Consider the following 16,962-nt stretch of genomic DNA (forward strand, 5'->3'; position numbering starts at 1 on the left):
TGGCTGAAAGGAAAACGGAGGAACAGTTGCCTCCAGAAGAGAGAACAATATGAGCACAGGAAAAGGGGTGGTAAGCAATGTTTCTTTTGGGTGACCCTAGGTCTGAATAGGAGGCATGTCACAGAAGGAGAGGCATTAGAGGAGAATCCAAAGATCAAGCTGGTATGCAGTGACCCTGTGAAGGATGCAAAGCTTTAAAGGTGTTTAAGCAGAGAGTAAAAGGATCAAATTTGTGTCTTATCTATAATGCACCTTCATCCTAAAGTATGGTTCCAATTTGGGAATATGATGCTAATAGCTCCTGTCACTTCCATGTTTTTTTTGCTAATTTTTATTTTAAATGTATATTTCTGCTACATCCTCTTGGTGATAAAGGCCTGGACAACTCCTTCTGAGAACTACACAACATACTGCCCTCTTCAACAATAACAGTTGCTTAGAATTAAAAGATTACCATCTAATTCTTCTCTCCTTCACTTTTTGCTTCTAAACATTTTGTCCTTCACTATTGATAGTCATGTTCACTACCCTACCAATCACAGAGAGAAAAAAGACAATGAAGCTTAACTTAATGTCTTTCAAGCATTGCATTCACAATTCCAAGTCTTAAAATTAATATCTGGACATTCGTCAGGATGGGGGAGATAAGGAGGTATGTGTCGAGACGTGTAAAATTAGCGATCAGATATAAAGTTAGCTTCTAACTGAAATTGTGATAGATTCTAGTACTATGTTTATAAAAACTGAAGGAACTGGGGCAGTAAGTACTATGAAGTGGTGAGTATTACATTTTTGTCAGTAGTTTATGGTTTCTGGCAGTTCATACTTTCTTCTCTTCTGTTGAATGCCTGAGTAAGATAATACTTTGTTTCAGATTTTTCCCTATAATTTCATGTCGTTTTCACTGAATTTTCTACCTGAAAAATGCTCATTTTCAGTTTTCTGAAAATGCTGTCACCTCTTAGATTGAATTCTTATAGCAATGTCACTAACTGGAAAGAGCAACACCAGTGTTTTTTAAATGTTTAATTTTTAAATAAAATCCACAGGTGTGGAACTCTTTGTATGTTTAGAGAAAAAAAAAGCAACAGTACATGACACAAAAAGGCATTTATCTTTCAAATGGAAAAGAAACACAATGCATAGGTGAAATACTGTAAAATCTTCAAACCAACTTTCCACATGGAAATCAATGAAATTGACAATCTTTGAAAGACTATCAATAGCTATGTTTTCTTAGTATGTAGGAAGAAGTCTAGGTCCCAAATTCATAAGAAACTTCTGAATCAGAAATTTCATTTGGTGTTGAGATGGCATAAGAAATAGGAAGTGTTTTCCAGCCCTAAACAATTGATAACTTATGGCCAAGTATATAATTCTTTTTAAATCTAATTTATGAAAGACCTGATGCCATAGTTATTTGCCCATATTTCCACCATCATAGATGATGACTTGTAGTGTAGAATCTAAATTGTTGTACTGAGTAACAAATTAGTGGTTGAATATGGAAAAAGATAAATAAAAAGATTGTAATATAAGAAGAAAATTAATAGACTAATGCAGAGAAGTCTACATCAGAATGGGAGTAAGAAACTGTTTCACCTTTCTTGTCACAAAAGAAAAAGAGATTTCTTGGCACATAACTTTATATGGTGTCTCAAATATTATATGAAGACAATTTAGAAGAAGCTCAATAAAAGAAAACAAAAATGGTAGACAGCATTGATATTTTAATTTAGTTACCAATGTTTTCCACGTGTTCCAAAATTTAAAAATTATTTCTATGGACTCAAAAGACTCTCTAAAATGTTATGTCATACAACAATCCCTATAAGATATTTTCTCTAAATATCTACCTGTAATGGTTCATGATTTCTATATTTAAGGCATAATTGAATAAACATTATTTTACTTTCACCTTTGTCTCTATTTTTATTTAACCTTAAAATTTACATACTGGAAGCTCAATTAAAAACAGTATATTATGCCAAAATAAGTCAATATATTTGTAAAGTACAAGATTTTAAAAATCACTTTCTAAACAAATATCTAAAGGTCTTTAGTCTATTTTAGCAAAAATAAGAAAACTATTGCACAATTGTTTGATAGGTTTAATGAGTAGCATGATTTTAATTGCCAAAACTTAAGTGTAGAATTCTAGTACCAGCAATTTTGATAAGCTAAAATTCTGTTTGAATCAATATTGCATTTTAAATAGACAAGACAATATCAGCAATGGAATAGGGAGTCCCTCATATCACTGCTCTGAATGCAAACTATACAAAAGACCATAATTAAACAATTTGGTTGTCATTAGTCATGCAGATTTTAGATTTAGAGTTTCTCGCTTTGACAATTCTAAGCCTTGAACACTGAAAATGTACTAAGTCAAAGTACAAGTTAAAGTGATAGTACCAAAATGCAATTTCTTCTTTATTCAATGAAAAAGCAGTCATTTTAGTCAGTTAGATAATGATTTTTAAAAGAAAGAAAGAAAGAAACTTGGTTAATGATTATTTAGTGGCTCTAAATAAACACAACTCAAAATTAATTTTGCATGTACATATTTTCATATATCCTTCTATCAATTCATGAAGATCTACTGTTGAATGACTCTATCACCCTTTTCTGAAATAAAATGACAGATTGATCTCTGAGACCAACTGATACAGTGAGTCAGTAACTTTGCCCTAAAGTATCGAATAAACACAAAATCACTTTTCAAATTTCTTAAAGACATATGCATAAATCCACCAGCATACATCTTCATACATTCAAGTAACTACAGGAAACTAGAAAAATGCAAACAAAACAAAATAAGCAAAACATCCTTCTAAGGAGAAGAAAATCTAAAATAGGTTGTAATGAGAGACATAATTTTCCCGGTACTGATGTTCATCCACTCATTAGGCTAAAACACAAATCATCTGCTGACTGCTAATGTTTAATTTGCATCTATGCTAATTAATTTTGAGAGCTGTTATTTGCTTTGATAGGATTACTTGTTCCGCTAGAGAACAACCTCACCGAAAAGCTGTAATTTCTAAATCTTCAATGGATCTTAGAAACAGATTTCTAGCTCATCCAAATAATGTAAAGATGGCTTCCTTTTTGAAAGTTATTCTCTGCTATATGTTCTTTGCATTATGTGCTCTTACACTAATGCACTGTAAAGCCATGTATTACTTCAAGAAGTAAGAAAATATACAAAGAATATTTAAATACATAAACATCATTAAATACAATCAAATGAAGGAAAGCAGAAGGAATTTTTACCTCTAAACAAAGTTTGATGTAATTTTCTTTAAAAAAATATCAAACAGGGACATCAAATTTACTCAGGTACTGAATTTTTAAAAATAGTGTGTAAATACAGCATTAGAGATATAAATCTTAGAAAATCTCTATTTTGCATAGTGTAGGATTCTTTCAGCTGTTATTATAGAAAAGCAAATATATTAATATTTTCATTTGAGATCTGCAAATATACTAAGCAATTACAATGGCCTGTAAAATTCATATTCATATTTCTCATTTTTATCCAAATGTTAAATCTGATTTTTAAATTATGACAATTAAGATAAAGCATACAAACAGTGTGGTGCTGAAACACTAAACAGGAACTAGTAGCACACACAGCTAAAAAAAATGTAAGGGTGTAAATATCAAGGTGAATAGCATTGCAATTAACATTTGACTTAGGTAATTACATCCCATGTTTGACATAATGCATAATTCTTGACCCATTTTACTAAGGGCTATTATGTACTATGGACTATTCTGTACTCTCAGGAGAAGTGAACTGTGAACTGGTTAATTTAAAGCCAAAACTCTCCAATAAGTTTGATATGCTGTTAATATTTTTATCACGTAAACATTTTTTCTTATAGAAATATCATTTAAGCAAAAAGAAGCACAATAAAGTATAATTATTTATTATCATATTAATCATCTCATTGCTTTTCCAAATCTAATCACAGAGAAAGAAGTATCAGTCTTATTTCTCTCTCTGCTTACCTGAGGGAAATTTTATTTGTGGCAGTATCCCGGCAAATGGCTTTCTTAGTTACCTTTCTGCATATCTGAACCACATATCTAAACAGCACATATAGAATGCATAAAAGAAACCATGTAATATGACAGTAAAGTGACTTCTCCAGAAGTTACCTTACTTTAATAACGTGCAAGTACAAAAAATCATTCGTCTTTCAACAAGTTGTTAGCTGAGGTAGGCACATTTTATTTTTCAAGAGAAAATCTTTCTAAAGGAAACTAGCCCACAAAGGCGGATAGCACCAACAATTAGTCACGTTAATAGTCAAATCTTTTGGGGGGAAATAAAAAGCAAAGAGCATACTCACATTCCTTTCAGGCGCTGCCACATTTTTTCAGTCTGTTCTCCTGTAAGATACTTAAAAGTGGTGTTTTCCAATTCTTCAATCTCTGTGGCACTAGACCCCATGATGATGCTCCTAAGACAATACAGTTACAGTCAGTTTCAGCAGCTAGAACAAGCATTCCTCAGTCCATTACAAATCTTACACACTTATACAGTAGCCTCTCTTATCTATCAAAACAGTGCTGATGTACAAAGCTGAGGGAAGACTCTGACAGATTTGCTATTGACTTTGACAGGCATATATCCACTGCTCACCACCTCACCACCCCCCTAAGCAGACAGCAGTATAAACAGATGCTCTGACCTCACAAGAACAATCCGTACATGTGAGCCTGCTACTGTACTACTGACCGACTGAGTACTCAAGCTCTCCCCAAAAGCAGCTCATCTGTTACTGTTCTGTGCACTGAAGCACATCAGAATTCCTACAGTTTACGAGCTCTATTATGCACAAGAGAAACGTGAATGACTTTCGCGCTCCAGAAGAAGCTGAATTCCTCTCTACCAACAGAACAAGGAAGGGCAGGATGTAATAAGGAAACAGATGGTAGGAGCCAGTATCAGCAGCACCACCGTGAGAAAAAAAAGTGCCTGTTTAAATGCCAAGGTTTTTTTCTCTAAATTGATCTGAAACTAACACTTAAAAATGTATCATCATCTAACAATAAATGCAACAAATATTAATGATAACAAAGAGAAAATAACATCTAAAGCCATACAGAAGAACACAGCTCCACAGGTTGTTATTGCAAGAATATGTACATCAACTGATGCTGTAATCATGCTTATTCACCTTCTCCTAGCAACTCCACACAGTAGGTAACTGCCAATTTAACCAGTGGAAAATACGGCAGCTGCACACAGCCTGCTCTATGAATCCTTTGGGGATTAAAAAATAAATAAAATGAAACTAGTGTAAACGCACTTTTGTGTGTGTGTGTGTTTTGAAGGAAAAGGGAATAGGTTTGTGTGTGTGTGTTTATGAGAGAGAGAAGGAGAAAGGGAGAGAGGGACAAGAGAGAAACTGATGGTTTGCGGCTTGTGCATTTTAGAAGAGAAATGAGAGAGAGTGGACATAAAAGGAATCAGAACTGAGTCGTCTGCCAAGCTCCTAACACATGGCGAGCTTTCTTTGAAACAAGCACAGACCTTAAGTATGAGCACCATAACAGCTCTTGCTATCTGCAAGCTGCTATAGAAAATATACTTATAAACAATATTTCTTCTTGTTTGTTTGAAAACCCAGATGTAGTTTTATTTCTTCTTGCAAGAAAACTTGCCTGTTACTATGAGTTTTAAGGTAGAGACATTCAAAGATTGGTAATAACATCCAATATTTGTTGAATATTTCTGATGTTTCAGACAATGTTCTCAGTACCTATTACATATTACCTTTTTAAATTCTTACAAGATGCCTGTGAGATAGGCAATACTCCTGTTCAACAGTTGAGAAAACTGAGAAACAGAGACATTCTCCAGATTTAAAGCTAATTCTTAAAAATGGGAACTATTATTAACAATTAGTCTTCCAGTGTAAAATTACTATGTCTATCCAAATGACACTGATGCTATCTAGTAGTCAGTTATAATGTGTATGTAAAAAGGACCTTTTCAAAATGTTATAGAAAATGGCTTCTGATTTGCAAATTATAAGAGGGTAAATCAAGTGAGGCTTCCATTTTCCTTTCTCAGACAAGATATTTCCAGAATTCAATCTGAATGTAATGTCTTTAGCTAGCAGACAGCTTTGTGAAATTAAAACTTCATTCCTATAAGCATTTACCAGAGTTGTCAGAAATAAGTGAATCTTTGCCCTGAAAGTACCAATTTTACCTTCACTGTGCCTTCATTTGTAATCTTAGCTATATTCATGTAATAAACTGTTACCTGATATTTCTTTAACGAAACAGTCAACAAACATCTATGTTCTGCTTTCAAAGAAATATTGCAGCCAAAAATCTCCACAGATAGCAAGTACTCTATAATTATTATTTTATGAATCAAGATACCTAAGTCCTTGAGGCTATACAGATGATTTTCTAAATATGACATGAAATGTCAAGACCTCACATTGACCAGCTTACCAATAACATTGCAAAGTAAATAAAGAATGAGAACTATTCTACTTAAGTATATGTCTAAGAATCTTGTTTCAATACTACAATTCATTTGCCCTTTGCTTTCACTATGTAACTTCTATCACACATTGATATTTAAGACCTCAAGGTATACTAATTCGGTCACTTACTAGAAAAAAATCCTTAATCATTTCATTAAATGTTTCATAAAATAAAATTTTGAATAATAAACTAGATAAAATAGCTTATTGTTGAAATCCTTGACCAAGATAATCTTCATCCTTAGGAAGTATCAAAAAGTTACTTCTGTTAACATAGAGAATTCAAATCATTTTTCTTTGTTAGTTTACAAAAAAATTCAATATAAGTTCTGCAAGGGAAAATTGAGAAAATAGTCTATAAAAGTACAGTAAAAAATGATCCAATTTGTATGTCCCTCATTTCTCATAGTTTCCATTTATTTTGCTTTAACTCTACAGTCAGGTAAATTATCTCTATTAGAATAAGTAGTTCCTTCATTCCTGTTTACCTAATATTTTATTAGGAATGGTGACAAAAATGTATAGAATGAATTTAGTATCTACTATTGCCAAAATGTAATATAACATATACTCTAAATCTAGACTACCTGGGTTTGAATCCTTATTCTTTCACTGAAAGAATTATGTGATTTTTTACAAGTTACAATTTTTGTCTGTTTCTTCATGTATAAAATGAGCATAATAATAACATCTCCTCATAGTGTTCATGCACTGAATGAGTTAATACAGGTAAAGAAATTAAAACAGTATCTGGCACATAATAATTGCTTAATAATTATTAGTTCTTATTATTATTGATAATATTACTTGATTTTTTCCTTTTCATTATAGTCTAATTATTCAATAGATTTTAGTGACAATTATTTCCCAAATCATTTGTAATCATTGTTTTTATGCATTGCTGGTGTTCCTTTTGTTTAGAAACTACATCCTTATTTATAAGCAAAATCGTTCTAAGTATTTGTGTCACTAGGTTTATTGGTTTTCATATTAAGGTTATATTGGCTGATGTAGTTTGGATCTGTGCCCACTCAAATCTCATGTTAAAATATAAGCCCCAGTTCTAGAGGTGGGGCCTGGTGGGAGGTGACTGGATCATGGGGGTGATTTCTAGTGGTTTAGCACCATCCTCCTGCTGTGGTCATGTAAGATGTGCCTGCTTCTCCTTCACCTTCTGCCAAGATTGAAAGTTTCCTGAGGCCTCCCCAGAAGCAGCTATGCTTCCTTTACAGCCTGCAGAACCATGAGCCAATTAAACCTCTTTTCTTTATAAGTTACCCAGTCTCAGATATTTCTTTATAGCAATGTAAGAATGACTAATACATTGGCACCATGTAACAAATGGTAAAGAAAATAATTTTAATTCTTTAGCCAGTAAGCCATCACTCAATGACAAAGATAAATGATGACACATTCAGAACACCAAATTCAGAAAGCACACCATTCAAATACTCGTTAAAAATAATTACATGAGTTAATATACCTGAAAAAAGAAAAAAAAGTAATTAATGAGAAAAATCAGAAACGTAGCAATGGAAAATCATAAACAAAATCCCAAGTTAGCATCTGTGAAGAAGGGCTAGGAAGAAATCAATTCAGGTGAGAACAAGAAATCATAGGGATCAAAAATGTGGCTTCAAGAAAAAGTGGATTAAATTCATCAAGAATATTTAAAAACAAAATACTGTTTTATTGATAATAAAAGTACATTATGTTTTCACTGACAAGAAAATAATTTAGAAAATATCTTAATTTCTGAACAATATCGCAGACTAAGGTACTCTTAAAACTTCCAGACCAAAAATAATTTTCAACTATTGGAAAAATTCTAATAAATATTATTTTGAATGCATAACTGAACCTATATAAAATGAAGTCCAAAATGAACAGGGACAAAAAAATTAGAATTGTAAGGACATTTATCAAACATAGTAATCTACAGCCTTGTATTATAATCAGTATATAGGAAACAGAAAATAAGGGTTTGGGTCTGTACAGTATGAAGACTTGAAACCAAGGTCCTCCCAGAAAGATAGAAACCATAAAAGGCTACCCATGTAGTCAATTTGTGGACAAGAAAGCGTTAAGTGTGGCCAAGAGATACCTGAAAAAATGTTCTCTCTCAGCTTAGACTCTAGGAGAGGAAAAACAAAATAAAAGCATTCTTTGATAGATTTTAACAATGGAACTGCCATCTATGAGTTTGATTAAACTTAAACTACCAGCTTTGTCTGAGAAACAGCAAAACTTAAAGTGATCTTGGGTTAGTGGCATCCAAGGTTACCTAGAATAAGGAAAGCAAATTTCTTTGGAGGAATGAATCCTGAAACACACCTCTTAAAATTCTTACAGATAAATCTAGTCAAATATGAGCTTACAATTCAAAATTATAAAACACATAGTTAATCAAGTCATCACTAGTGAGAGTCACTAGACAAAAACTAATAGAACCACACCCTCATTTGTTTATGAATATCTGTTGCTATGTTTCTGATTTTTCTCATTAATTACTTTTTTTTCTTTTTTCAGGTATTGTAATTACCTAATAAGTTATAACAATGTTTAAATTTTAAATAAATAGAAAAAATTATTGGTCAAAACATGACCAATAAAAGATATTCTATTTTTTTAAAGGACCATTCAGGAAAAGGAAGTAAAAAGAATTTTTTTTAATTAAAAAAGAACCATTGAAATTACATATTCAATGTACAAGGTAAGAACAGAAAGAGAATTAGCTAATAAGAAAAATATGAAGAGGCTGGGAGCCATGAGTCATGCCCATAAACCCAGCACTTTGGGAGGCCAAAGCAGGCAGATCACTTCAGCTCAGCAGTTCAAGATTAGCCTGGACAATACGGTGAAACCCTTTCTCTATAATTAAAAAAAAAAAAAAAAAAAAAAATATATATATATATATATATATATATATATATATATATATACACACACACATATATATACACAAAAATTAGCCAGGCATGGTAGTGTGTGCCTGTAGTCCCTGCTACTTGGGGGGCTGAGGTGGGAGGATCACTTGAGCCCAGGAAGTTGAGGCTGCAGTGAGCCTTGTTCATGCCACTGCACTCCAGCATGGGTGACAGAGAGACCCCATGTCAAAAAAAGAAAAAAAGAAAAGAAAAATCTGAAGAAATTGCCCAAGATGTACAGATAGACACAGAAGTGAGATTATGAAAAAATAACTTAGACATCAAGAAAGACAAAAAAAGTTCCTAATGTACATGTCTAATATGGTTTGGCTGTGTTCCCATCCAAATCTCATTTTGAATTGTAGCTCCCATAATTCCCATGTGTTGTGGGAGGAACCTGGTGGGAGATAATTGAATCATGGGGGTGGTTTCCCTTACACTGTTTTTGTTGTAGTGAATAAGTCTCATGAGATCTCATAGTTTTGTAAGCCTTTTGCTTGGCTCTCATTCTCTCGTCTGCCACCATGTAAGATGTGACTTTCGCCTTCCACCATGATTGTAAGGCCGCCCCAGCCATGTAGAACTGTGAATCCATTAAGCCTCTTTTTCTTTATAAATTACCCAGTCTCAGGTATGTCTTCATCAGCAGCATGAAAATGGACTAATACAGTAAATTGGTACCAGTAGAGTGGGGCACTGCTGTAAAGATACCCAAAAAGTGAAAGCAACTTTGGAACTGGGTAACAAGCAGAGGTTGGAACAATTTGGAGAGCTCAGAAGAAGACAGGAAAAGGTGGGAAAGTTTGGAACTTTCTAGAGACTTGTTAAATGGCTTTGACCAAAATGCTGATAGTGATATGAACAAAGAAATCCAGGCTGAGGTGGTCTCAAATAGAGATGAGGAACTTGTTGGGAACTGCAGTAAAGGTGACTCTTGCTATGTTTTAGCAAAGAGACTGGTGGCACTTTGCCCCTGCCCTAGAGATTTGTGGAATTTGGAAATTGAGGGAGATGAGGTAGGGTATTTAACAGAAGAAATGTCTAAGCAGCAAAGCATTCAAGAAGTGACTTGGGTACTGTTAAAAGCATTCAGTTTTAAAAGGGAAACAGAGCATAAAAGTTTGGAATATTTGCAGCCTGAGGATGCGATAGAAAGGAAAAGCACATTTTCTGAGAAGAAACTCAAGCCGGCTACAGAAATTTGCATAAGTAATGAGGAGCCAAATGATAATCACCAAGACAATGGGGGAAATGCCTCCACAGTATGTCAGAGACCTTTGTGGCAGCCCCTCCCATCACAAGCCTGGAGGTCTAGGAGGAAAAATGTTTTTGTGGGCCAGGCCCAGGGCTCCCATGCTATGTACAGCCTAGGGACTTCGTGCCCTGTATCCCAGCCAGTCTAGCCATGGCTAAAAGGGGCCAAGGTACAGCTCAGGCCATGGCTTCAGAGGGTGCAAGCCCCAAGCCTTGGCAGCTTCCAGGTGGTGTTGAGCCTACAAGTGCACAGAAGTCAAGAATTGAGGTTTGGGAACCTTCACCTAGATTTCAGAGGATGTATGGAAATATCTGGATGTCCAAACAGAAGTTTGCTGCTGGGGTGGGGCCCTCATGGAGAACCTCTGCTTGGGCAGTGTGGAAGGGAAATGTGGGGTTGAAGCCTCCACACAGAGTCCCCACTTGGATACTACCTACTGGAGCTGTGAGAAGAGGGCCACCATCCTCCAGACCCCAGAATAGCAGATCTACAAACAGCTTGCACCGTGCACGTGGATAGGTGCCACAGACTCTCAATGCCAGTGCATGAAAGCAGCTGGGAGGGAGGCTGTAACCTGCAGAGCCACAGGGGCAGAGCTGCCAAAGACCATGGGAACCTACCTTTTGCATCAATATGACCTGTATGTGAGACATGGAGTCAAAGGAGATCATTTTGGAGCTTTAAGATCTGACTGTCCCACTGGATTTCGAACTTGATAGGGCCTGTAGCCCTTTTGTTTTGGCCAATTTCTCCCATTTGGAACAGTTATATTTACCCAATGCCCATACCCCCATCATATCTAGAAAGTAACTAGCTTGCCTTTTATTTTACAGACTCATAGGCAGAAGGGACTTGCCTTGTCTCAGATGAGACTTTGGACTGTGGACTTTTGAGTTAATGCTGAAATGAGTTAATACTTTGGGGGACTGTTGAGAAGGCATGATCGATTTTGAAAAGTGAGACCACGAGGTTTGGGAGGGGGCCAGGAGCGGAATGATATGTGTGTCTCCACCCAAATCTCATTTTGAATTGTAGCTCCCATAATTCCCACATGTTGTGGGGAGGACCACTGGGAGATAATTGAATCAAGGGAGCTGATTTCCCCATACTGTCTTCATGGTAGTGAATAAGTCTCAAGAGATCTGATGGTTTTATAAGCCTTTCACTTGGCTCTCATTCTCTCTTCTCTGCCACCATATAAGATGTGACTTGATTTCCACCATGATTGTGAGGCCTCCCTAACCATGTGGAACTGTGAGTCCATTAAACCTCTTTTCCTTCATAAATTACCCAGCCTCGGTATGTCTTTATCAGCAGCATGAAAATGAACTAACACAATCTCTTTGGATTTTCAGAAGTGTAAAATAGATTGAATACAGAAGCAGAAAAATATGAAAAGGAAGCAATTAAGACGATTCCAGAATCAGTGGAAAACAAGAAAATTCAAATTCAGGAAGCAAAACACATTGCAAACTCTTACTAAAAAGAAATTCAGGCTGCTGCTTCCAAACAAGATTGAGTAATTAGGACCATCTAAATTAGCCAGAAAGCAGACAAAATATATTGTTTTCAAGCCATTAGCCATCAGGCAACAAGAGACAGTATCCTTAAGAGATGAGAAACAAACAGAATAAACTGTATAGTTGCCCCAGATTAGCAACTTTGAGAGAAATTTTAAACCACAGTGAAGGTAATGGGACGCCAGATGAAAAGAATAAAGAGAGCAGGGAGGTGGGAAAACTCAAAGAAATAATAAATAAAAGCCTTCCAAATTTGGCAAGAGACATAAACCTAGAGACTCAGGATGAATGGATCTCAAATAGGGTAAACCCAAAGAAATCCACATCAAGACATATTGTAGTGAAGATTCTGAAAACTAAAGACGAGGAAAAAATCTTGAAAGCAGTGAGAGAAAAATTCTTACCTATAGAGAAAAAACATTTACAGTGACAATGGATTTGTCATCAGAAACCATAGAGGGCAGAAAGATGTGGCACAGCTTTTTTCAAGTACTACAAGAAAAGATCTGTCAAATTTGAAATCCATATTCAGTGAAAATATTCTTCAGAAATGAAGGTAAAACTAAGACAATAACAGATAAAGAAAAACTAAAAGAATATGTCACCAAAATACCTTCTTTAAAACAATAGCTAAAGGAAATTCTCCAAACAGAAAGAAAATAATAAAATGAAACTTGAAACATCAGGAAAAAACAAAAAGCACAGTAAGCAAAAATGCAGGTAAATATCATAGCCTTTCTTCATCCTCTTGAGTTTTATAAATTCTGTTTAAAAGTTGAAGCAATAATTATATCATCTGATATGGTTCTAAGTGTATACAGTGGAATATATAAAATTATTATAAATGGGAGAGAGTAAAGGAACATAAATGAGGTGAGAGTTCTATACTTCTCTCAAACTGATAAAATAATGACATATCAGTAGATTTTTATAAGCTATGCATAGATAATGATATCAAAAGGAACTATTAAAAATAGCTATTTAAACAAATACACTTAAAAATATAGATATAGATGAATCAAAATAAAATTCTAAAAAAAACGTGCTCAAGTAACCGATAGGAAGACAAGAGAAAGAAAACAGAAACAAAAAACAGAAGAAAAAACAAGAAAGCAAAAAATCAAGACTTAAATCCTAACATGTCAATAATTACATTAAATGTAAATGATCTAAATGCTGGTCTATAAGAAAAGCACTTCAAATGTAAAAGCTCAAATGGATTAAAAGTAAAAAGGTAGCAAAACAAAAAAATACCATAATAATTCTAACCAAATGAACACTGGAGTCATGATAGGAATATCAGAAAATGTAGATTTTAAAGCAAAAATTATTAAAAGAAATAAAAAGGGCATAGCCTAAAGATAAAGAGTTTAAGTTCATTAAGAAGATATAAAAATCCCAAATGTTTATGCACATAAAAATCGAGTTTCCAAACACATAAAGCAAAAATAATACATAGAAGAGATTTCATGTATTCTACAAGATTTTCATGTATTGTTCACGTATTTTCTTCTATAAGGAGAAGCAAACAAGTTCACATTATAGTCATATAATCTAATATTTGTGGGTTTTTTAATATACTTTAAGCTCTAGAGTACATGTGCACAATGTGCAGGTTTGTTACATAGGTAAACATGTGCCATATTGGTTTGCTGCACCCATCAACTCATCATTTACATTAGGTATATCTCCTAATACTATCCCTCCCCCAGGCTCCCACCCACCTTCAGGCCCCGGTGTGTAATGTTCCCCGCCCTGTGTCCATGTGTTGCATTGTTCAATTCCCACCTATGAGTGAGAACATGTTGTATTTGGTTTTCTGTTCTTGTGACAGTTTGCTAAAAATAATGGTTTCCAGCTTCATCCATGTCCCTGCAAAGGACATGAACTCATTCTTTTTTGTGGCTGCAGTAAAAAGGTATTGAATACTGATGTGTACTACCACATGTATAAATCTTAACACCATTTTGGTAAAAAAAAATTTTTTTAAAGGATACAAATGTATACTTGGAAGAAATAAATTCTAGTGTTCTATAACGCTGTAGGATGACTATAATCAACAATAATGTATTGCATAGTTTCAAAGAGCTAGAAGAAGGATATTAAATATACCCAATACAAAGAAAGGATCAATGTTTGACATAATGGATATGCTAATTACCCTGATGTAGAGTACACACTCTATGCATCACAACATCACTATGTATCCAATAAATATGTACATTGTGTCAATTTAAGAATGTTTACATTTTTTTAATTAAAAACTTTTTTAAAATTATAAAAAGCCAGACACAAGAGATCACATATTGTATGATTCCGATTATATGAAATGCAGAAAAGGCAAATCTAGAGAGTCATGAAGTAGATTAGTGGTTTCCAGGGGCTGGGGTTAGGAAAGGGGATTAACTGTAAATGGACATAAGGATCTTACTGGGGTAATGAAAATGTGAAACTGTTCTAAAACTCAATTGTGATGATAATTGCATCACCTGGTATGTTTACTAAAAACCTTTGAATTATATACTTAAAAATCAATGAATTTGCCAGGCACAGTGGCTCACGCCTGTAATCCCAGCACTTTGGGAGGCCGAGGCGGGCGGATCGACACGAGGTCAGGAGATCGACACGACGGTGAGACCCCGTCTCTACCAAAAATACAAAAAATTATATGGGCGCGGTGGTGGGCGCCTGTAGTCCCAGCTACTCGGGAGGCTGAGGCAGGAGAATGGCGTGAACCCTGGGAGGCGGAGCTTGGAATGAGTCAAGATCACGCCACTGCACTCCAGCCTGGGGGACACAGCGAGACTCCGTCTCAAAAAAAAAAAAAAAAAAAAAAAGAATTTTGTATTATGTAAATTATACCTCAATAAAGTTGTTAAAAAGCAAAGAAGAGGCCAGGCGCGGCTCAGTCCTGTAAACCCAGCACTTTGGGAGGCCAAAGCCGGTGGATCATTTGAGGTCAAGAGTTGGAGACAAGCCTGGCCAACATGGCAAAAGCGCATCTCTACTAAAATACAAAAATTAGCTGGGTGTAGTGGCGCATGCCTGTAATTCCAGCTATTTGGCAGGCTGAGGTGGGAGGATCACCTGAACCCGTGGGGTGGAGAGCGCAGTGAGCCAAGATCACACCACTGCACTCCAGCCTGGGTGACAGAGCGAGACCCTGTCTCAGAAAAAAGCAAAGAAGAAAGAATTACATTTTTTCCAATGGATTTCAAATATGCGGTATGTTCTATTGATATATCAATAACTTTTACATAATCAAAATATTATCAATTCCCCTTTGATAATCTTCTGAATCTTAGTGAAAGTGATGGAATAGCTGCCAGATAATGGGAGAAAAATGAGGATGAGAAGTGGAGGGAAGTTTATGATTACTGACATTCTCAGCTCATATTATGGAAAATTAAATGATACTGTTTAAAGCTGAAAAATCAAGATATAGAGACTTGAAGTTGAAAAATTCAGATAAAGAAGTTTAATAGATTAGAATCATTATCAATAGATATAAAAGTGTAAGTATAATTGATTAGAATCATTATCAATGGAATATCAAAAAATAATTCAACTTAAAAATTAGGAGGAGAGGACCACAAATTTCTGGTCTTTCAGGGTATAGAGACATCATATATTAAGTTTAATGTTGATAGATCAAGGTATCAAAATTTGAGCTCCATGGATATGGATTGGATCACCAGATTAAATAAAAATGAAAATAACTGAAGAGGTAAAACTCTTTCTTTCTGTGCACTTTTCTAGATATCTTTATTTATATAATTGAGGCCATCTGCATGTGTATTTCATGGTTTAACTCATTTAATATGATATCAATGGCAACATTTTATATTTTTTTCTAAATATAAAATACATATTATTGTAGAGAATTTGAACCAGTATCAAAAAATGCAAAGTAAAAAAATGAAAGTCACTCATAACCCCTGAGAGGAAATAACAACTACAAATTAGATTATGATGTAGAGGCATATAAAAGTATATACTCCTTTATCCTTTTAAAATTGTATTATGCACAGTTTCCCATTCCCTTAACTTCTCTTCAAAATTGTACATCTAATGGCTGCATAGTATACCATCATTTGGTTGCATCATGATTTAGCCAATCCCTGTTTTTTTTTTCCAATTTTCCTTTGTTATAAAGAATTCTCTAATGAATAGTTTTGCATCTCAGTGCTTTTACACATCTCTATTTCTTAAAACAAATTTGCATACAAAACATATTGGGTCGAGGGTTATAAATCTAATGTAAGATCTTTAATATTTACTCCAATTTATTTCCTAATCTGCATTGTCTGAACATTCACGTTTCAGAGGACGCTAACCAATAATGGATATTAAATTTTTTCTTTCAAATTACTTACCAGTTTGATAAGCCAAAAGGTCTTTAAATTTATTACTAATGAGAATTAATGTATTTTTTGAATTTTTGTACCACTTTAAAAAAAAATACCTGCTGCAATTTTTAATCTTTTTTTCTTTTCTAGGGATCACAATATTTATTATTGATTTGTAAAGATTATTTTATATTAATTACTTATATTAATTTTTGGCCTATCATGTATGATGCAAATACCTTTTTTCTCATCATTTGTAATTCAATTTTTATTGAATTTTTTATGTTACACCTAACTTTTTATGTAGTTAAATTTGTTAAATTCGTCTCTTTGTTTCTGCTATTGCTCTTTTGCCTTAGAGGTTTTTCCTAAAGTCAATATCCAACATGTATT

General features: G+C 34.3%; 1 protein-coding gene across 8 annotated transcripts in view; it reads right to left on the minus strand.

Annotated features, from left to right (window-relative positions):
* Positions 1-4,972, minus strand: part of PDE1A (phosphodiesterase 1A) — a 395,424-nt gene extending 390,452 nt beyond the window's left edge. For 2 of the 8 annotated variants that reach the window (XM_034954607.3, XM_055108835.2), the window contains exon 1: positions 4,362-4,659. In XM_034954607.3, coding sequence (XP_034810498.1) covers positions 4,362-4,462 — 101 coding nt within the window. In that variant the 5' untranslated portion in view covers positions 4,463-4,659. Of the gene's footprint in view, positions 1-4,361; positions 4,673-4,703 lie in introns of those variants that run through there. The other 6 variants (XM_008977183.4, XM_055108836.2, XM_063595222.1 and 3 more) reach the window with 6 other exon arrangements.
* Between the last annotated feature and the right edge of the window lie 11,990 nt (positions 4,973-16,962).

The sequence above is a fragment of the Pan paniscus genome, chromosome 13 (assembly GCF_029289425.2).
Source record: "Pan paniscus chromosome 13, NHGRI_mPanPan1-v2.0_pri, whole genome shotgun sequence".
Taxonomy (NCBI): Eukaryota; Metazoa; Chordata; class Mammalia; order Primates; family Hominidae; genus Pan; species Pan paniscus.